The 22,031-nt window shown below is 57.7% G+C and overlaps 1 protein-coding gene across 4 annotated transcripts; it reads left to right on the top strand.

The window, feature by feature from the left end:
• The first annotated feature begins 1,659 nt into the window (after window positions 1-1,659).
• Window positions 1,660-20,992, top strand: PSMC4 (proteasome 26S subunit, ATPase 4). Of its 4 annotated transcripts, XM_077192472.1 has the most exons (12): window positions 1,660-1,813; window positions 2,586-2,684; window positions 3,636-3,822; window positions 5,441-5,587; window positions 8,811-8,920; window positions 11,937-12,030; window positions 13,135-13,302; window positions 16,164-16,240; window positions 18,321-18,489; window positions 19,277-19,332; window positions 20,278-20,306; window positions 20,808-20,992. In XM_077192472.1, exons 1-12 carry the CDS (start codon window positions 1,778-1,780, stop codon window positions 20,890-20,892), a joined length of 1,257 nt encoding a protein of 418 aa, XP_077048587.1. In that variant the 5' UTR covers window positions 1,660-1,777; the 3' UTR covers window positions 20,893-20,992. The 4 variants fall into 4 exon arrangements, with proteins under 4 accessions (XP_077048587.1, XP_077048586.1, XP_077048588.1 ...); XM_077192471.1 differs by lacking the exon at window positions 20,278-20,306 and having other exon boundaries at window positions 20,779-20,992; XM_077192473.1 differs by lacking the exons at window positions 20,278-20,306; window positions 20,808-20,992 and adding an exon at window positions 19,860-19,943.
• Window positions 20,993-22,031: the final 1,039 nt, after the last annotated feature.

The raw sequence follows: 22,031 nt of genomic DNA, 5'->3' as shown, positions 1-22,031 counted from the left end.
TTGGGGATCTCTCGGGAATTTTGGGAACCCCCCCGAAAATTTTGGGAACCCCCCGAAAATTTTGCCCCCCCCCCCCCCGGGGCTTTTGGGCACTTCCGGCTCCAGTTCCGGTTCCGGTTTCAGTTCCGGGTCCGCATCCGCTTCCGGTTCCGGTTTCTCCCCCCCCTTTAATTGCTGAGCAAAGAACGGCGGGGACGGGGCGGCCTCACCTGGACACACCTGAGGAACCCCAAAAAAACCCCAAATTTGGGACCTCCCCCTGTTAAAAACGCCAATCGCTCGTTTTTAAAAGTTTAAAAGTTTTAATAGTAGTAAAATGTTAATAAAAATAGTAACGTAATTTGAGTAATAATAATTTGAATAATTTGAATTAGGGCGACATGAGACAATAAATACAAAGAGTTACGGACAGTCGGGTGTGAAAAACGCCAATCGCTCGTTTTTAAAACTTTAATAGTAATAAAACGGTTATAAAAACAGTAATACAATTAAAGTAAGAATAATTTGAATAATTTGAATTAGGACAATATGAGACAATAAATACAAAGAGTTATGGACAGCCCGGTGTGAAAAACGCCAATCGCTCGTTTTTAAAACTTTAATAGTAATAAAACGGTTATAAAAATATTAATTAGAGTAATAATAATTTGGATAATTTGAATCAGGGCGATATGAGGCAATAAACACAAAGAGTTACGGACAGCCCGGTGTGAAAAACGCCAATTGCTCGTTTTTAAAACTTTAATAGTAATAAAATGGTAATAAAAATAGTAATGCAATTAAAGTAATAATAATTTTAATTAGGACAATATTGAGATAATAAAGACAAAGAGTTGCAGACAGTCTGGGTGCCTTTTCTGGGCAGCACGAGCCCGAAAAAGGCCCTGGGTTAACAAAGGGTTAAGCCTTAAAAACCACAGCCTGTTGCATATTCATGCACCTCATTATAATAAATTATAACAATGTATAATATAATAAATGATGCATAAATTCCATTCAAACGCAGGATTCTGGCTGGGCATCGCCTCTGGAGGGAACAAATTCGTTTCTCCTGATAAAGGGGCCATGAATTCTCTTTCTCTGAGAGATTTGGGTGTCCTGCAATAATTTTGGTTTCGACCAAAACCATAAATCCTTGAGGTGATGTTCATCTTCCTTTTCATCTTCCTTTCTCGAGCTGTTTTTCTCTGCTTCCATAAGGCGTGAGATAAGCATATATTTCCTTTATTTCGTATATCCCAAAGCTATCAAGGATACGAGCAACATTCTAAAATCACACTTCAAAAGGTTTTTATTGCAGAGCTCTTTGTGGATTAACTGCAAGCAAAAAAGCAACATCCTTAATTCCAACGCTCCTAAATCAAGCAGGGTTAAATTGCAAACAAAAGATCGGCTCAAAGGCCTTTTTTCCGTGCTTTATTTTCCTCGGTTATTATCAGAATTCGCAGCTCTCCCATCGTCGGGGCCCACACGTTTCGCACTCACACACACACACACACATCGCCCGTTTGTGCCACAAGCTTTGGAATTTCACACCGGCAGCGGCCGGGAGGGAGCTGGGATCCAACTGGGAGGGACTGGGAGGGCTCCGGACCGAACTGGGCCCAACTGGGAGGCGCTGGGAGTTCCTGGGGTGAAGCGGCCGCAACCGGGAGCCGCAGGGAGCTCCGTGCGCGCCACCGCGCATGCGCAGAGTCCCAACCGGAAGTCGCCGCGCAGCGTCCCCACGCACGCCGGCGCTGACGCTCTGACGTCACTTCCGTGTAGCCGCATCACGATGGAGGAGCTGGGGCTGCTCGGGGAGAAGCCGCAGGTGAGGGAGGGGGGGGGAGAAGCGGCCCGGGGGGGTCCCCAAAAACCTCGGGGGGGGGGAGGGGCAGGTGGGGAGCACCCAAAGGACCCAAAAAAACCCAAAAAAGGGCGCGAGGGAGGGTTGGGGGGGGGTGTGTGTCTCCCCGCTTTGTGGAGCTCAGCCTACTTCCGGTTTTGGCCACGCCCCCTTTTTTTGGGGCGATAGCAATTTGGGGTGGGATCCCCCCTCAGGGACCCCCCGAAGTTTGGGGATTTTCCGCCGAAATTTGGGAATTTTTCCCCCAAGATTCGGGAGTTTTCCCCCTGGGACCTCAAAATTTTGGAGGTTTTTCCCCCAAATTTGGGAATTTTCCCCCAGGTCCCCCTCAGGTGCCCTCCCCCCCCATATCCCAGGTGGCCCCTCCCCCTTTTTAGCAGCCCCTCCCCCCTCACCTTTGGGGGCCCCTCCCCCATTTTGGGGTCGGTCCAGGTGCTCCCCTCCCCCACCCTCAGGTGCTCCCCTTAACCTGGGGATGCCCCGCCCCCATTTTGGGATGCCCCCCTCACCTGTGTCACCTGTCCCCATCCGTCACCTGTGTCACCTGTCCCCATCCGTCACCTGTGTCACCTGTCCCATCTCACCTGTGTCACCTGTCCATGTCTCACCTGTCCATGTCTCACCTGTCCCATCTCACCTGTGTCACCTGTCCATGTCTCACCTGTCCATGTCTCACCTGTATCTCACCTGTCCATGTCTCACCTGTCCATGTCTCACCTGTATCTCACCTGTCCAGGACGATGTCCCGGCCTCGGCCGCCCCCCGGCCCCTGCCCGGCCTCTCCTTCCTGGTGCCAGAGCCCGAGGACCTGGAGGATCTGTACAGCAGGTACAAGGTGAGTGACACACCTGGGACAGGTGAGGGGTTACAGGATCTGTACAGCAGGTACAAGGTGAGTGACACACCTGGGGACACACCTGGGACAGGTGATGGGACAGGTGTGACACACCTGGGACAGGTGAGGGGTTACAGGGCCTGTACAGCAGGTACAAGGTGAGTGACACACCTGGGGACAGGTGATGGGACAGGTGTGACACACCTGGGACAGGTGAGGGGTTACAGGGCCTGTACAGCAGGTACAAGGTGAGTGACACACCTGTGTCACAAAGTCCCCATGGCTCAGGCGTCTCTCAGGTGTCCCTGAGGTGGTTTTGGTGTCCCTCAGGTGTATCCCAGGTGTTTTAGCTCTATCCCAGGTGTGTCCCAGGTGTGTCTCACCTGTCTCACCTGCAGAAGCTGCAGCAGGAGCTCAGCCCTGTCCTGTGTCCCCCAGGTGTATTCCAGGTGTGTCTCAGGTGTATCCCAGGTGTATCCCAGGTGTGTCTCACCTGTCTCAGGTGTGTCTCTCACCTGTGTCTCACCTGCAGAAGCTGCAGCAGGAGCTGGAGTTCCTGGAGGTGCAGGAGGAGCTCAGCCCTGCCCTGTGTCCCCCAGGTGTATCTCAGGTGTATCCCAGGTGGTTTAGCTCTATCCCAGGTGTGTCTCTCACCTGTGTCTCACCTGCAGAAGCTGCAGCAGGAGCTGAGCCCTGCCCCGTGTCCCCCAGGTGTATCCCAGGTGTATCCCAGGTGTACCCCAGGTGTGTTTCACCTGTCTCAGGTGTGTCTCACCTGTCTCTCACCTGCAGAAGCTGCAGCAGGAGCTGGAGTTCCTGGAGGTGCAGGAGGAGCTCAGCCCTGCCCTGTGTCCCCCAGGTGTATCCCAGGTGTTTTAGCTCTATCCCAGGTGTATCCCAGGTGTGTCTCACCTGTCTCAGGTGTGTCTCTCACCTGTCTCTCACCTGCAGAAGCTGCAGCAGGAGCTGGAGTTCCTGGAGGTGCAGGAGGAGTACATCAAGGACGAGCAGCGCAACCTCAAGAAGGAATTCCTGCACGCGCAGGAGGAGGTGAAGCGCATCCAGAGCATCCCGCTGGTCATCGGGCAGTTCCTGGAGGCCGTGGACCAGAACACGGCCATCGTGGGCTCCACCACAGGTGAGACACACACCTGAGACAGGTGAGACACACCTGGGCACACCTGGGCACACCTGGGATGGGTGAGGGACACATGGGATGGGGTTGGCCATGTCCCGCTGGTCATCGGGCAGTTCCTGGAGGCCGTGGACCAGACCATGGCCATGGTGGGCTCCACCACAGGTGAGGGACACACCTGGAGACAGGTGAGACACACCCAGATACACCTGGAGATACCTGGGGTAGGTGGGGCCATGGGTTTGGAGTGTCCTGTTGGTCATGGTTGGGCATGGACCAGAACACGGCCATGATGGGCTCCACCACAGTTGAGGAACACACCTGGGCACAGGTGAAACACACCTGGAGATACCTGGGATGGGTGGGGCCATGGGTTTGGAGTGTCCTGTTGGTCATTGTTGGGCATGGACCAGAACACGGCCATCGTGGGCTCCACCACAGGTGAGGGACACACCTGGGCACAGGTGAGACACACCTGGAGATACCTGGGATGGGTGGGAGATACCTGGGGTAGGTGGGGCCATGGGTTGGGAGTGTCCACTTGGTCATTGGAGGCCGTGGACCAGACTGTGGCCATGGTGGGCTCCACCACAGGTGAGACACACCTGGGCACAGGTGAGACACACCCAGATACACCTGGAGATACCTGGGACAGGTGGGAGATACCTGGGATGGGTGGGGCCATGGGTTGGGAGTGTCCCGCTGGTCATCATCCAGACCACGGCCATGGTGGGCTCCAGCACAGGTGAGACACCCGGGCACAGGTGAGGGACACCTGGAGATACCTGGGGTGGGTGGGGCCATGGGTTTGGAGTGTCCCGTTGGTCATTGTTGGGCATGGACCAGACCGTGGCCATGGTGGGCTCCACCACAGGTGAGGAACACACCTGGGCACACACCTGGGCACACCTGGAGATACCTGGGGACACACCTGGGGACACACCTGGGCACACCTGGGCACACACCTGGGCACACCTGGGCACACACCTGGGCACACACCCAGACACACCTGGGCACACCTGAGCACACCTGGGCACACCTGGGGGCACACCTGGGCACACACCTGGGCACACACCTGGGGGCACACCTGGGCACACACCTGGGCACACCCAGACACACACCTGGGCACACCTGGGCGCACACCTGGGCACACCTGGGCACACACCTGGGCACACCCAGACACACCTGGGCACACACCTGGGCGCACACCTGGGCACACCCAGACACACCTGGGCACACCTGGGGGCACACCTGGGCACACACCTGGGCGCACACCTGGGCACACCCAGACACACCTGGGCACACCTGGGCACACACCTGGGCACACCCAGACACACCTGGGCACACACCTGGGCACACCTGGGCACACACCTGGGCACACCCCTGGGCACACACCTGGGCACACCCAGACACACCTGGGCACACCTGGACACACACCTGGGCACACCTGGACACACCTGAGCACACACCTGGGCACACCTGGGCACGCAGGCTTGCACCTTCACCACCCAACCCGGCCATGCCCACTCCAACCATCCCCAGACCGCGTCCCCTCACCCCACCCTGAGCGCCAGGTGAGCGCCAGGTGAGCGCCAGGTGAGCGCCAGGTGCGTCCCCGCAGGTTCCAACTACTACGTGCGCATCCTGAGCACCATCGACCGCGAGCTGCTCAAGCCCAACGCCTCGGTGGCGCTGCACAAGCACAGCAATGCCCTGGTGGACGTGCTGCCCCCCGAGGCCGACAGCAGCATCATGATGCTCACCTCAGGTGAGCGCACCTGGGCACACCTGGGGTCCGGAAAATGTCGGTTTTTTGGGAAAAAATGGGATTTGGGGTGAAAAAATGGGAGTTTGGGATCTAAAAATGGTGGCTGGGGTCACCAAAAGTCAACTGGGGTCACCTAAAGTTCATGAGATGTTGAGTGGATCCATCTTGAGGTCACCTGGGCACACCTGGGGTCCAGAAAATGTCGGTTTTTTGGGAAAAAATGGAGTTTGGGGTGAAAAAATGGGATTTGGGGTGAAAAAATGGGGTTTGGGGTCACCTTAGGTTCTTGAGATGTTGAGTGGAACCATGCTGAGGTCATCAGGGCACACCTGGGGCACACCTGGGCACACCTGGGGTCCATAAAATGTCGTTTTTTTGGGAAAAATGGAGTTTGGGGTGAAAAAATGGGGTTTGGGGTCCAAAACTGGCATTTGGAGTCACCTAAAGTTCATGAGATGTTGAGTGGAACCATCTTGAGGACACCTGGGCGCACCTGGGCACACCTGGGGTCCATAAAATGTCGTTTTTTTTGGGAAAAATGGAGTTTGGGGTGAAAAAATGGGGTTTGGGGTGACCAAAAGTCAACTGGGGTCATCTAAAGTTCATGAGATGTTGAGTGGATCCATCTTGAGGTCATCAGGGCACACCTGGGGCACACCTGGGCACACCTGGGCACACCTGGGGTCCATAAAATGTCATTTTTTTGGGGAAAAATGGAGTTTGGGGTGAAAAAATGGGGTTTGGGATCTAAAAATGGGGTTTGGGGTCACCAAAAGTTCATGAGATGTTGAGTGGAACCATCTTGAGGTCACCTGGGCACACCTGGGCACACCTGGGGTCCAGAAAATGTCGGTTTTTTGGGAAAAAATGGAGTTTGGGGTGAAAAAATGGGAGTTTGGGGTGAAAAAATGGGAGTTTGGGGTGAAAAAATGGGGTTTGGGGTCACCTAAAGTTCATGAGATGTTGAGTGGAACCATGCTGAGGTCACCTGGGCACACCTGGGCACGCCTGGGCACACCTGGGGTCCGTAAAACGTCGTTTTGGGGGGGAAAGATGGGATTTGGGGTGAAAAAATGGGGTTTGGGGTCACCTTAGGTTCATGAGATGTTGAGTGGAACCATCTTGAGGTCATCTGGGCACACCTGGGGCACACCTGGGCACACTTGGGCACACCTGGAGTCCATAAAATGTCATTTTTTTGGGAAAAAATGGAGTTTGGGGTGAAAAAATGGGGTTTGGGATCTAAAAATGGGGTTTGAGGTCACCAAAAGTCAGCTGGGGCCACCTAAAGTTCATGAGATGTTGAGTGGAACCATGCTGAGGTCACCTGGGCACACCTGGGCACACCTGGGGTCCATAAAATGTCATTTTTTTGGGAAAAAATGGGAGTTTGGGGTGAAAAAATGGGATTTGGGGTGAAAAAATGGGATTTGGGGTCACCAAAAGTCAACTGGGGTCACCTAAAGTTCTTGAGATGTTGAGTGGAACCATGCTGAGGTCATCAGGGCACACCTGGGTACACCTGGGGCACACCTGGGGTCCATAAAACGTCGTTTTGGGGGGAAAAAATGGAGTTTGGGGTGAAAAAATGGGGTTTGGGGTGAAAAAATGGGGTTTGGGGTCACCTAAAGTTCTTGAGATGTTGAGTGGATCCATGCTGAGGTCACCTGGGCACACCTGGGCACACCTGGGCACACCTGGAGTCCATAAAACGTCGGTTTGGGGGGGAAAAATGGGATTTGGGGTGAAAAATGGGGTTTGGGGTGAAAAAATGGGAGTTTGGGGTCATCTTAGGTTCTTGAGATGTTGAGTGGAACCATCTTGAGATCATCTGGTTTTACCTGGGCACACCTGGGGTCCATAAAATGTCGTTTTTTTGGGAAAAATGGGATTTGGGGTGAAAAAATGGGGTTTGGGGTCACCAAAAGTTCTTGAGATGTTGAGTGGATCCATGCTGAGGTCACCTGGACACACCTGGGCACACCTGGGGTCCAGAAAATGTCATTTTGGGGGGCAAAAATGGGATTTGGGGTGAAAAAATGGGGTTTGGGGTCACCTAAAGTTCATGAGATGTTGAGTGGATCCATGCTGAGGTCACCTGGGCACACCTGGGCTTGCTCCCAGTTGTTCCCAGTTGCTCCCAGTTGCCCCAAACTGGTCCCAGTTGCCCCCAGTCCGTCCCAGTTTGTCCCAGTCCATCCCAGTCCGTCCCAGTCCATCCCAGTTGCCCCCAGTCCGTCCCAGTCTGTCCCAATTGTCCCCAGTTGTCCCCAGTTGGTCCCACTTGGTCCCAGTTGCCCCCAGTCCCTCCCAGTCCCTCCCAGTCCCTCCCAGTCCATCCCAGTTTGTCCCAGTTGCCCCCAGTCCATCCCAGTCCATGCCAGTTTGTCCCAGTCTGTCCCAGTCCGTCCCAGCTGTCCCTGTGTCCCCAGTTTATCCCAGTCCATCCCAGTTTGCCCCATACTGGTCCCAGTCCCTCCCAGTCCCTCCCAGTCCCTCCCAGTCCATCCCAGTTTGCCCCATACTGGTCCCAGTCCATCCCAGTCCCTCCCAGTCCCTCCCAGTCCATCCCAGTTTGCCCCAGTCCATCCCAGTGTGTCCCAGCTGTCCCGGTGTCCCCAGTCCATCCCAGTTCCATCCCAGTTCCATCCCAGTCCATCCCAGTCCCTCCCAGTCCCTCCCAGTTTGTCCCAGTTTGTCCCAGTCCCTCCCAGTCCATCCCAGTTTGCCCCATACTGGTCCCAGTCCATCCCAGTCCCTCCCAGTCCATCCCAGTTGCCCCAAACTGGTCCCAGTCCATCCCAGTTCCATCCCAGTTCCATCCCAGTCCGTCCCAGTCCATCCCAGTTTGTCCCAGTCCATCCCAGTTGCCCCCAGTCCATCCCAGTTTGTCCCAGTTGCCCCATACTGGTCCCAGTCCATCCCAGTCCATCCCAGTTGCCGCATACTGGTCCCAGTCCATCCCAGTCCATCCCAGTTCCATCCCAGTTCTATCCCAGTCCATCCCAATCCATCCCAGTCCATCCCAGTCCATCCCAGTTTGTCCCAGTCCTTCCCAGTCTGTCCCAGCTGTCCCCGTGTCCCCAGTCCATCCCAGTCCATCCCAGTTTGTCCCAGTGTGTCCCAGCTGTCCGGTGTCCCCAGTCCATCCCTGTCCCTCCCAGTCCCTCCCAGTTTGCCCCAGTCCCTCCCAGTCCATCCCAGCTGTCCCCGGTGTCCCCAGACCAGAAGCCGGACGTGGTCTATGCGGACATCGGGGGCATGGACATCCAGAAGCAGGAGGTGCGCGAGGCCGTGGAGCTGCCCCTGACCCACTTCGAGCTCTACAAGCAGGTGAGGCCTGGGGACCTTCTGGGGACCTTCTGGAACCTTCTGGGGACATCTTGGGACCTTCTGGGACCTTCTGGGATCTTCTGGGACCTTCTGGGACCTTCTGGGACCTTCTGGGGATGTCCTGGGGATGTCCTGGGGACCTTCTGGGGATGTCCTGGGACCTTCTGGGACCTTCTGGGGACCTTCTGGGACCTTCTGGGGGCATCCTGGGGACCTCCGGGGACCTTCTGGGGATGTCCTGGGGACCTTCTGGGGCCTTCTGGGAACTTCTGGGGATGTCCTGGGGACCTTCTGGAACCTTCTGGGACCTTCTGGGGATGTCCTGGGACCTTCTGGAACCTTCTGGGACCTTCTGGGGATGTCCTGGGACCTTCTGGGACCTTCTGGGACCTTCTGGGGCCTTCTGGGACCTTCTGGGACCTTCTGGGGATGTCCTGGGGACCTCCTGGGGACCTTCTGGGACCTGCTGGGAACTTCTGGGGATGTCCTGGGGACCTTCTGGGACCTGCTGGGACCTTCTGGGGACATCCTGGGGACTTTCTGGGGACCTTCTGGGAACATCCTGGGACCTTCTGGGGACCTCCTGGGGACCTTCTGGGGACCTTCTGGGACCTTCTGGGGACCTCTTGGGACATCCTGGGACCTTCTGGGGACCTGCTGGGGATCTCTTGGACCTTCTGGGGACGTCCTGGGACCTTCTGGGACCTTTTGGGGATCTCCTGGGACCTTCTGGGGACGTCCTGGGGATCTCCTGGGGATGTCCTGGGACCTTCTGGGACCGTCTGGGGACATCCTGGGACCTTCTGGGACCTTCTGGGCACCTCTGGGGATGTTCTGGGACCTCCTGGGACTTTCTGGGGATGTGCTGGATGTCCTGGGGATGTCCTGGGGACCTTCTGGAACCTTCTGGGACCTTCTGGGGATCTCCTGGAGACCTTCTGGGAACATCCTGGGGCCTTATGGGGACCTTCTGGGACCTTCTGGGGACATCCTGGGGATGTCCTGGGACCTCCTGGGACCTTCTGGGGACCTTCTGGGGATGTCCTGGGATCTCCTGGGGACCTTCTGGGACCTTCTGGGGATGTCCTGGGGACCTTCTGGAACCTTCTGGAGCCTCCTGGGACCTTCTGGGGACCTCCTGGGACCTTCTGGGGATGTCCTGGGGACCTCTGGGACCTCCTGGACCTGCTGGGGACATCCTGGGGACCTTCTGGAGACCTTCTGGGGATGTCCTGGGGACCTTCTGGGACCTTCTGGGGACCTCCTGGGACCTTCTGGGGATGTCCTGGGACCTTCTGGGGACCTTCTGGGGACATCTTGGGACCTTCTGGAACCTTCTGGGGCCTTCTGGGGACATCTTGGGACCTCCTGGGGACCTTCTGGGGACATCATGGGGACATTCTGGGGATCTTCTGGGGACATTCTGGGGACATCCTGGGGATGTCCTGGGACCTCCTGGGGATCTTCTGGGCACCTCTGGGGATGTCCTGGGGACCTCCTGGGGACCTCTGGGACCTCCTGGACCTGCTGGGGACCTTCTGGGATCTCCTGGGGATGTCCTGGGGACCTTCTGGGACCTTCTGGACCTTCTGGGGACCTTCTGGGGACATCCTGGGAACTTCTGGGGATGTCCTGGGCACCTTCTGGGACCTTCTGGGGACCTTCTGGGCACCTCTGGGGATGTCCTGGGACCTCCTGGGGACCTTCTGGGGCCTTCTGGGGCCTTCTGGGGATGTCCTGGGGATGTCCTGGATGTCCTGGGGACCTTCTGGAACCTTCTGGGACCTTCTGGGACCTCCTGGGACCTTCTGGGGATGTCCTGGGGACCTCCTGGGGACATCCTGGGACATCCTGGGGACCTTCTGGGGACCTTCTGGGGACATCCTGGGGATGTCCTGGGGACCTCCTGGGGACCTTCTGGGACCTTCTGGGGATGTGCTGGATGTCCCGGGGATGTCCTGGGGACCTTCAGGGACCTTCTGGGGACCTCTGGGACCTCCGATCACCTCCAGTTCACCTTGGAGACCCTCAGGTGGCTTTGAGGACCTCAGGTGATCTCCAGGACACCTTGAGGCTCCTCAGGTGATGTCCAGGACACCTTGAGGACCTCCAGGTCATCTTGGAGACCCTCAGGTCACCTTGAGGACCTTCAGGTCACCTTGAGCCCCTCAGGTGATCTCCAGGACACCTTGAGGCCCCTCAGGTCACCTTGGAGACCCTCAGGTGGCTTTGAGGACCTTCAGGTGACCTCCAGGTCACCTTGGAGACCCTCAGGTCACCTTGAGGACCTTGGGTGATCTCCTGGTCACCTTGAGGCCCCCCAGGTCACCTTGGAGACCCTCAAGGACACCTTGAGGCCCCTCAGGTGATCTCCAGGTAACCTTGGAGACCTCCAGGACACCTTGGAGACCCTCAGGTCACCTTGAGGACCTCAGGTGGCTTTGAGGACCTTCGGGTGACCTCCAGGTCCCCTTAAGGACCTTCAGGTGATCTCCAGGTCACCTTGAAGCCCTCAGGTCCCCTTGGAGGTCCCCAGGTCACCCTGAGGCCCCTCAGGTCACCTTGAGGACCTCGGGTGATCTCCAGGACACCTTGAGGACCCTCAGGTCACCTTGGAGACCCTCAGGTGGCTTTGAGGACCTTCAGGAGGAGGTCCCCAGGTCCCCCTGAGGTCCCTGGGTGTCCTCACTGTGTCCTCTCCGTGTCCTCTCCGTGTCCTCTCCGTGTCCTCTCCGTGTCCTTCCCGTGTCCTTCCCGTGTCCTTCCCGTGTCCTCCCCGTGTCCTTCCCGTGTCCTTCCCGTGTCCTTCCCGTGTCCCCTCCGTGTCCTCCCCGTGTCCTCCCCGTGTCCTCCCCGTGTCCTCCCCGTGTCCTCCCCGTGTCCTTCCCGTGTCCTTCCCGTGTCCTCTCCGTGTCCTCCCCGTGTCCTTCCCGTGTCCTCTCCGTGTCCTTCCCGTGTCCTTCCCGTGTCCTTCCCGTGTCCTTCCCGTGTCCTCCCCGTGTCCTCTCCGGTGCAGATCGGCATTGACCCCCCCCGGGGGGTGCTCATGTACGGCCCCCCCGGCTGCGGGAAGACCATGCTGGCCAAGGCCGTGGCCCACCACACCACAGGTGAGCTCCTGGGGACACCTGGGGACACCTGGGGACACCTGGGGACACCTGGGAGGGGTTTGGGGACACCTGGGTGGGGTTTGGGGACACCTGGGTGGGGTTTGGGATCATCTCAGTGGGGTTTGGGGTCACCTGGGACGGGTTTGGTGACACCTGGGAGGGGTTTGGGGACATCTCGAGAGGTTTGGGATCATCTCAGTGGGGTTTGGGGACATCTCAGTAGGGTTTGCGGTCATCTTGAGAGGTTTGGTGACACCTGGGTGGGGTTTGGGGAGGTTCTGGGTGGTTTTTGGGGTGAGGAACCTTCTGGAGAACTTCAGGATAAAGGTCAAAAATACCTGGTTGGGGTTTGGGGTCATCTGGGTGGGGTTTGGGGACACCTGGGTGGGGTTTGAGGAGGTTCTGGTTGGTTTTTGGGGGGTGAGGAACCTTCTGGAGAACTTTGGGATGAAGGTCAAGAGCACCTGGGTGGGGTTTGGGATCACCTGGGTTTCTGCAGATGTTTTGGGTTCCTGGTGGTCTCCATATGGAATTTTTGGGCTTTCTGGAGTTGGTTTTGGGTTCTTGGTGGTCTCCATGGGTTCCTTATGGGATTTTTGGGGTTTCTGGAGATGTTTTGGATTCCTGGTGGTCTCCATGGGGTTCTGGAGGTTGTTTTGGGTTCCTGGTGGTCTCCATGAGTTCCCAATGGAATTTTTGGAATTTCTGGAGATGTTTTGGGTTCCTGGTGGTGTCCATGGATTTCCAGTGGGATTTTTGGGGTTTCTGGAGATGTTTTGGGTTCTTGGTGGTCTCCATATGGAATTTTTGGGGTTTCTGGAGGTTGTTTTGGGTTCCTGGTGGTCTCCATGAGGTTTTGGTTCCTGGTGGTCTCCATGAGGTTTTGGTTCCTGGTGGTCTCCATGGGTTCCTGATGGGATTTTTGGGGTTTCTGGAGATGTTTTGGGTTCCTGGTGGTCTCCATTGGTTCCTGGTGGTCTCCATGGGTTCCCGGTGGCATTTTTGGAATTTCTGGAGATGTTTTTGGGTTCCTGGCGTTCTCCATGGATTCCTGGTGGCATTTTTGGACATCCCAACCCGTGGGTTTCTCTGTGTCCCCTCCAGCCGCCTTCATCCGCGTGGTGGGCTCGGAGTTTGTGCAGAAGTACCTGGGCGAGGGCCCGCGCATGGTCCGCGACGTTTTCCGCCTGGCCAAGGAGAACGCGCCGGCCATCATCTTCATCGACGAGATCGACGCCATCGCCACCAAGCGCTTCGACGCCCAGACCGGCGGTGAGGACCCGGCCTGGGCAAGGGTCTCCAGCGGGTGGGGTTTGGGTGGTCCTGGGTGGAGTTTGGGTGGTCCTGGTTGGAGTTTGGGAGGTCCTGGGTGGAGTTTGGGTGGTCCTGATTGGAGTTTGGGAGGTCCTGGGTGGAGTTTGGGAGGTCCTGGGTGGAGTTTGGGAGGTCCCAGGTGGAGTTTGGGTGGTCCTGGGTGGAGTTTGGGTGGTCCTGGGTGGACTTTGGGAGGTCCTGGGTGGGATTTGGGCTTGAGGAACGTTCTGGAGAACTTCAGGATGGAGACCAAGGTGGGGTCTGGGGACACCTGAGTGGGGTTTGGATGATACTGGTGTGAGTTTGGGAGGTCCTGGTTGGACTTTAGGAGGTCCCGGGTGGAGTTTGGGAGGTCCTGGGTGGAGTTTGGGAGGTCCTGGTTGGAGTTTGGGAGGTCCCAGGTGGAGTTTGGGAGGCCCTGGTTGGACTTTGGGAGGTCCTGGGTGGAGTTTGGGTGGTCCCAGGTGGAGTTTGGGTGGTCCCAGGTGGAGTTTAGAGGTCCTGGTTGGACTTTAGGAGGTTCTGGGTGGAGTTTGGGAGGTCCTGGTTGGACTTTAGGAGGTCCTGGTTGGAGTTTGGGTGGTCCTGGGTGGAGTTTGGGAGGTCCCAGGTGGAGTTTGGGAGGTCCCAGGTGGAGTTTGGGAGGTCCCGGGTGGAGTTTGGGTGGTCCTGGTTGGAGTTTGGGAGGTCCTGGTTGGAGTTTGGGTGGTCCTGGTTGGAGTTTGGGTGGTCCTGGGTGGAGTTTGGGAGGTCCCGGGTGGGATTTGGGCTTGAGGAACGTTCTGGAGAACTTCAGGATGGAGACCAAGGTGGGGTCTGGGGACACCTGGGTGGGGTTTGAGGACCCCAGACTCCCAAATTGAGGAGGGGTCTCCAGTGGGGTGGAGTTTGGGAGGTCCTGGGTGGAGTTTGGGTGGTCCTGGTTGGACTTTGGGAGGTCCTGGGTGGAGTTTGGGTGGTCCTGGGTGGAGTTTGGGAGGTCCTGGGTGGAGTTTGGGAGGTCCTGGTTGGACTTTAGGAGGTCCTGGTTGGAGTTTGGGAGGTCCTGGTTGGAGTTTGGGTGGTCCTGGTTGGAGTTTGGGTGGTCCTGGTTGGACTTTAGGAGGTCCTGGTTGGAGTTTGGGAGGTCCTGGGTGGAGTTTGGGTGGTCCTGGTTGGAGTTTGGGAGGTCCTGGATGGAGTTTGGGAGGTCCCAGGTGGAGTTTGGGAGGTCCTGGGTGGACTTTGGGTGGTCCTGGGTAGAGTTTGGGAGGTCCTGGTTGGAGTTTGGGTGGTCCCAGGTGGAGTTTGGGTGGTCCTGGGTGGAGTTTGGGTGGTCCTGGTTGGACTTTGGGAGGTCCTGGATGGACTTTGGGTGGTCCTGGTTGGACTTTGGGTGGTCCCAGGTTGGACTTTGGGTGGTCCCGGGTGGAGTTTGGGAGGTCCTGGTTGGAGTTTGGGAGGTCCTGGGTGGAGTTTGGGAGGTCCCAGGTGGAGTTTGGGAGGTCCTGGGTGGAGTTAGGGAGGTCCTGGGTGGAGTTTGGGAGGTCCCGGTTGGAGTTTGGGTGGTCCTGGGTGGAGTTTGGGAGGTCCTGGTTGGAGTTTGGGTGGTCCTGGGTGGAGTTTGGGAGGTCCTGGGTGGAGTTTGGGTGGTCCTGGTTGGAGTTTGGGTGGTCCTGGGTGGAGTTTGGGAGGTCCCAGGTGGAGTTTGGGAGGTCCCAGGTGGAGTTTGGGAGGTCCTGGGTGGAGCTTGGGAGGTCCTGGTTGGAGTTTGGGAGGTCCTGGGTGGGGTTTGGGAGGTCCCAGGTGGAGTTTGGGAGGTCCCAGGTGGAGTTTGGGAGGTCCCAGGTGGATTTGAGGTGGATTTGGAGGGTGAGGAACCTTCTGGAGAACCTCGGGATGGAGACCCTGGTGGGATTTGGGGACCCTTTGGGTGGTCTTGGAGTGTGGGAGGAGGTCAAGGACCCCCAGACGGGGGAGGGGTCTCCATTGGGGTGGAGTCTGGGGGGGTTTTGGTGGAATTTTGGGGGTTTTTGGTGGAATTTGGGCTTGAGGAACCTTCTGGAGAACCTCGGGATGAAGCTCAGGAGCACCTGGGTGGAATTTTGGGGTTTTGGGTGGAATTTTGGGGTCACCTGGACAGAATTTGGGGTTTTGGGTGGAAAATTTGGGGTCACTTCCCCAGAATTTGGGGTTTTTGGTGGAATTTGGGGGTGAGGAACCTTCTGGAGAACCTCAGGGTGAAACTCAGGAGCACCTGGGTGGAATTTGGGGTTTTGGGTGGAATTTTGGGGTCACCTGGACAGAATTTGGGGTTTTTGGTGGAATTTTGGGGTCACTTCCCCAGAATTTGGGGTTTCAGGTGGAGTTTTGGGGTGAGGAACCTTCTGGAGAACTTTGAGATGAAGCTCAGGAGCACCTGGGTGGAATTTTGGGGTTTTGGGTGAAATTTTGGGGTCACCTGGACAGAATTTGGGGTTTTGGTGGAATTTGGGCTTGAGGAACCTTCTGGAGAACTTTGAGATGAAACTCAGGAGCACCTGGGTGGAATTTGGGGTCACCTGGATGAAATTTTGGGGTCACTTCCCCAGAATTTGGGGTTTTGGTGGAATTTTGGGGTGAGGAACCTTCTGGAGAACCTCGGGATGAAACTCACGAGCACCTGGGTGGAATTTTGGGTTTTGGGTGGAATTCTGGGGTTTTTGGTGGAATTTTGGGGTCACTTTCCCAGAATTTGGGGTTTTGGGTGGAACTTTGGGGTTTTGGGTGGAATTTTGGGGTTTCTGGGGTGGAACCCCCCAAACCCAGAAGGTCCCAAAGTCGCCGTTTTTCGCCCCAAGCCGACCGCGAGGTCCAACGGATCCTCCTGGAGCTCCTCAACCAGATGGACGGCTTCGACCAGAACGTCAACGTCAAGGTGCGCCCAGGGGACCCCAGGTGGCACCAGGTGACCCCAGGTGTCCTCAGGTGGCCCCAGGTGTTCTCAGGTGTCTCCAGGTATCTCCAGGTGACCACGGCCACCAAGCTGGAGACACCTGGAGATGAAGTTCTGGAGGTTCTCATGGTCCTGGAGGGTCTCAGGTGTCCCCAGGTGTCCTCAGGTGGCCCCAGGTGTCTCCAGGTGACCATGGCCACCAAGGTGGAGACACCTGGAGATGAAATTCTGGGGTTCTCATGGTTCTGGAGGGTCCTCAGGTGTCCCCAGGTGTCCTCAGGTGGCCCCAGGTGTCCCCAGGTATCTCCAGGTGTCCCCAGGTATCTCCAGGTGACCATGGCCACCAAGGTGGAGACACCTGGAGATGAAGTTCTGGAGTTCTCATGGTTCTGGAGGGTCTCAGGTGTCTCCAGGTGTCCCCAGGTGTCTCCAGGTGACCACGGCCACCAAGGTGGAGACACCTGGAGATGAAGTTCTGGGGTTCTCATGGTTCTGAGGGTCTCAGGTGTGTCCTCACCTGTCACCTGTGCCCAGGAGATCATGGCCACCAACCATGGGCACACCTGGGCCATGAACCATGGGGGTTTTATGGATATTTATGGGGTTTTATGGAGTCTTTATGGATTTTTATGGGGTTCTGGAGATCTCAGGTGTGTCCTGATCCCTCACGTGTCCCCAGGAGATCATGGCCACCAACCATGGGCACACCTGGGCCATGAACTTGGGGTTTTTATGGGGTTTTAGATGTTTTTATGGGGTTTTATGGAGTTTCTATGGATTTTTATGGGGTTCTGAGGGTCTCAGGTGTCTCCTGACCCCTCACCTGTGCCCAGGTGATCATGGCCACCAACCAGGTGGACACCTGGGCCATGAACCATGGGAGTTTATGGGGTTTTATGAGGTTTTATGGAGTCTTTATGGATTTTTATGGGGTTCTGAGGATCTCAGGTGTGTCCTGACCCCTCACCTGTGCCCAGGTGATCATGGCCACCAACCATGGGCACACCTGGGCCATGAACTGTGGATTTTTATGGGGTTTTAGATGTTTTTATGAGGTTTTATGGAGTTGTTATGGATTTTTATGGGGTTCTGGAGATGTCAGGTGTGTCCTGACCCCTCACCTGTCCCCAGGAGATCATGGCCACCAACCATGGGCACACCTGGGCCATGAACTGTGGGAGTTTTATGGGGTTTTAGATGTTTTTATGAGGTTTTATGGAGTTTGTATGGATTTCTATGGGGTTCTGAGGGTCTCAGGTGTGTCCTGACCCCTCACCTGTGCCCAGGTGATCATGGCCACCAACCATGGGCACACCTGGACCATGAACTGTGGGGGTTTTATGGATATTTATGAGGTGTTATGGAGTCTTTATGGATTTCTATGGGGTTCTGGAGATCTCAGGTGTGTCCTGACCCCTCACCTGTGCCCAGGTGATCATGGCCACCAACCATGGGCACACCTGGGCCATGAACCATGGGGGTTCTATGAGGTTTTATGGAGTTTCTATGGGGCTTTATGAGGTTTTATGGAGTCTTTATGGATTTTTATGGGGTTCTGGAGATCTCAGGTGTGTCCTGACCCCTCACCTGTGCCCAAGAGATCATGGCCACCAATGGTGAGGACACCTGGACCATGAACTGTGGGAGTTTTATGGGGTTTTTATGAGGTTTTATGGAGTCTTTATGGATTTCTATGGGGTTCTGAGGGTCTCAGGTGTGTCCTGACCCCTCACCTGTGCCCAGGAGATCATGGCCACCAACCATGGGACACCTGGACCATGAACCATGGGGATTTTATGGGGTTTTAGATGTTTTTATGAGGTTTTATGGAGTTTGTATGGATTTCTATGGGGTTCTGAGGGTCTCAGGTGTGTCCTGACCCCTCACCTGTGCCCAGGAGATCATGGCCACCAACCAGGTGGACACCTGGGCCATGAACCATGGGGGTTCTATGAGGTTTTATGAGGTTTTATGGGGTTTTATGAGGTTTTATGGAGTTTTTATGGATTTCTATGGGGTTCTGAGGGTCTCAGGTGTGTCCTGACCCCTCACCTGTGCCCAGGTGATCATGGCCACCAACCGTGCGGACACGCTGGACCCGGCCCTGCTGCGGCCCGGCCGCCTGGACCGTAAGATCGAGTTCCCGCTGCCCGACCGGCGGCAGAAGCGCCTCATCTTCTCCACCATCACCGGCAAGATGAACCTGTCCGAGGAGGTGGACCTGGAGGATTGTATCCCACACCTGGGGGCACACCTGGGGACACCTGGGGGCAGATGGGGACACACCTGGGCATACCTGGGGACACACCTGGGCATACCTGGGCATACCTGGGGGCACCTGGGGACACACCTGGGGACACCTGGGGGGCACCTGGGCACAGCTGGGGGCACCTGGGCACACACCTGGGGACACACCTGGACATACCTGGGGACACACCTGGGGACACACCTGGGGGCAGATGGGGACACACCTGGGGACACACCTGGACATACCTGGGGACACACCTGGGGGCAGATGGGGACACCTGGGGGCACACCTGGGCATACCTGGGGGCAGCTGGGGGCACCTGGGGTCACACCTGGGGACACACCTGGGAGCACCTGGGGTCACACCTGGGGACACCTGGGCACACACCTGGGCACAGCTGGGGGGGGTTAAAACCACACCTGGGGGCACCTGGGCAAGGCTGGATGGGGTTAGAAACACACCTGGGCACACCTGGGCACACCTGGGGAGGGTTGGAAACACACCTGGGGGCACCTGGGCACAGCTGGGGAGGGTTAGAAAACCTGGGGGTTCCTGGGCACACACCTGGGCACACCTGAACATGCCCTGGGCACACCTGGACGCACCAAGGACACACCTGGGCACACCTGAGGGCACCTGGGCACACACCTGGGCACACCTGGACATGCCCTGGGCACACCTGAGGGCACCTGGGCACACACCTGGGCACACCTGGGGGTACCTGGGCACACCTGGGCACGCCTGCGCCGTTTCCTTGACCCCTGCCCCAGACGTGGCGCGGCCGGACAAGATCTCGGGGGCCGACATCAACTCCATCTGCCAGGAGGTGAGGGCACAGCTGGGCACACCTGGGACACACCTGGGACACACCTGGGACACACCTGGGTGCACCTGGGTACACACCTGGGACACACTTGGGTACACCTGAGACACACCTGGGCACAGCTGGGCACAGCTGGGATACACCTGGATGTACCTGGGTGCACCTGGGACACACCTGGGACACACCTGGGATACACCTGGGTACATCTGGGGTACACCTGGGGTACACCTGGGTACACCTGGACACAGCTGGGACACACCTGGGCACACCTGGACACAGCTGAGACACACCTGGGCACACCTGGGCACACCTGGGCACACCTGGGACAGGTGTTGGGCACGCCTGGGTGGAGCTGGGGCAGGTGTGGCTGTAGCTCAGTGTGGCTGATACTGAGGGGACACTCAGGTGACACAGGTGACACAGGTGACACAGGTGTGGCTGTGGGTGACACAGGTGTGGCTGTGGGTGACACAGGTGTGGCTGTGGGTGACACAGGTGACACTGGGGTGACACTGGGGTGACATTGGCAGGGTGGCATGCTGGCGGTCAGGGAGAACAGGTACACAGTGCTGGCACAGGTGACACAGGGCTGGCTGTAGGTGACACAGGTGACACTCAGGTGTCCCAGGTGACACTGGGGTGACATTGGCAGGGTGGCATGCTGGCAGTGCAGAACAGGTACACGGTGCTGGCACAGGTGACACAGGTGTGGCTGTGGGTGACACAGGTGACACAGGGCTGGCTGTAGCTCAGTGCAGGTGACTCAGGGCTGGCTGTGGGTGGCTGTAGGTGACACAGGTGACACTCAGGTGTCCCAGGTGACACTGGGGTGACATTGGCAGGGGTGGCATGCTGGCGGTCAGGGAGAACAGGGACACAGGGCTGGCTGTAGGTAACACAGGTGACACACAGGTGACACTCAGGTGACACAGGTGTCCCTGTCCCCAGGGTGGCATGCTGGCAGTCAGGGAGAACAGGTACACGGTGCTGGCACAGGTGTGGCTGTGGGTGACACAGGTGTGGCTGTGGCTCAGTGCAGGTGACACAGGTGACACTCAGGTGTCCCAGGTGACACTGAGGTGACACTCGGGTGACATTCACAGGGTGGCATGCTGTCTATGCGGGAGAACAGGTACACGGTGCTGGCACAGGTGACACAGGGCTGGCTGTGGCTGGCACAGGTGTGGCTGTGGCTCAGTGCAGGTGACTCAGGGCTGGCTGTGGGTGGCTGTAGGTGACACAGGTGACACTCAGGTGTCCCAGGTGACACTGAGGTGACACTGGGGTGACATTGTCCCCAGGGTGGCATGCTGGCGGTCAGGGAGAACAGGTACACGGTGCTGGCACAGGTGTGGCTGTGGGTGGCTGTAGGTGACACAGGTGACACTCAGGTGTCCCAGGTGACACCCAGGTGACACTGAGGTGACACTCAGGTGACATTGTCCCCAGGGTGGCATGCTGGCGGTCAGGGAGAACAGGTACATCGTGCTGGCCAAGGACTTTGAGAAGGCCTACAAAACCGTCATCAAGAAGGACGAGCAGGAGCACGAGTTCTACAAGTGACACCTTGGGGACACCTTGGGGACACCTTGGGGACACCTGGGGACACCTGGAGGAACCCCCCAGGGGCACCTGGGGACGTTCAAATAAAGCTGAGACCGGAGAGAGAGCGTTGGAGCCTTTTTGGGGACACCAGGAGGGACATGGGGACATCCCTGGGAGGGACCTGGGGACACCCTTGGGGACACCGGGAGGGACTTGGGGACACCAGGAGGGACCTGTGGACATCCCTGGGGACACCGAGAGGGACCTGGGGACATCCCTGGGAGGGACTTGGGGACACCCTGGGGACACCAGGAGGGACTTGGGGACACCGGGAGGGACATGGGGACACCGGGATGGTCCTTGGGGACACTGGGAGGGACACGGGGAGATCCCTGGGGACACCAGGAGGGACATGGGGACATCCCTGGGGACACTGGGAGGGACATGGGGACAAGGGGACATGGCTGAGGACACCGGGAGGGACATGGGGACACCCTTGGGGACACAGGGAGGGACTTGGGGATGTCCTGGGGACATGGGGACACCAGGATGGACTTGAGGACACTGAGAGGGACATGGGGACATCATTGGGGGGGATTTGGGGACACTCCTGGGGACGTGGGAACACTGGGACATCACTGGGGAAACTGGGATGGACCTGGGGACACCCTTGGGGACACTGGGACATGACAGGGGACACTGGGAGGGACATGGGGACATCACTGGGGGGGACTTGGGGACACTCCTGGGGACGTGGGAACACCTCGGGACACCTTGGGGACGCCTTGGGGACCCCTGGGCGCTCCTTGTGGCCCCCAGGACACGGCGCCAGCCTCGGGGACCCCTTGGGGTGGCCTTGGCGACATCGCGACACTTTTGGGGACATCGGGAGGGACCTGGGGACATCCCTGGGAGGGACCTGGGGACACCCTTGGGGACACTGGGAGGGACTTGGGGACACCGGGAGGGACTTGGGGACACTGGGAGGGACCTGGGGACATCCCCGGGGACACTGGGAGGGACCTGGGGACTCTACTGGGGACACCGGGAGGGACATGGGGACACCCTTGGGGACACTGGGACATGGCTTGGGGCACCCTTGGGGACACTGGGATGGAGTTGGGGACATTGGGAGGGACCTGGGGACATCCCTGGGG

This window comes from Agelaius phoeniceus, chromosome 33 (assembly GCF_051311805.1).
Source record: "Agelaius phoeniceus isolate bAgePho1 chromosome 33, bAgePho1.hap1, whole genome shotgun sequence".
NCBI lineage: Eukaryota > Metazoa > Chordata > Aves > Passeriformes > Icteridae > Agelaius > Agelaius phoeniceus.
This window is presented reverse-complemented; position numbering and strand designations above follow the sequence as displayed.

What these genes read in the sequence shown, in the direction of transcription:
- PSMC4 (XM_077192471.1), top strand. Translation starts at nt 1,778, where the DNA reads ATGGAGGAGCTGGGGCTGCTCGGGGAGAAGCCGCAG. An exon ending in TGCTCGGGGAGAAGCCGCAG is followed by an intron (nt 1,814 to 2,585) that starts GTGAGGGAGGGG and finishes TCACCTGTCCAG; the next exon opens with GACGATGTCCCGGCCTCGGC. An exon ending in ACCAGAACGTCAACGTCAAG is followed by an intron (nt 16,241 to 18,320) that starts GTGCGCCCAGGG and finishes ACCTGTGCCCAG; the next exon opens with GTGATCATGGCCACCAACCG.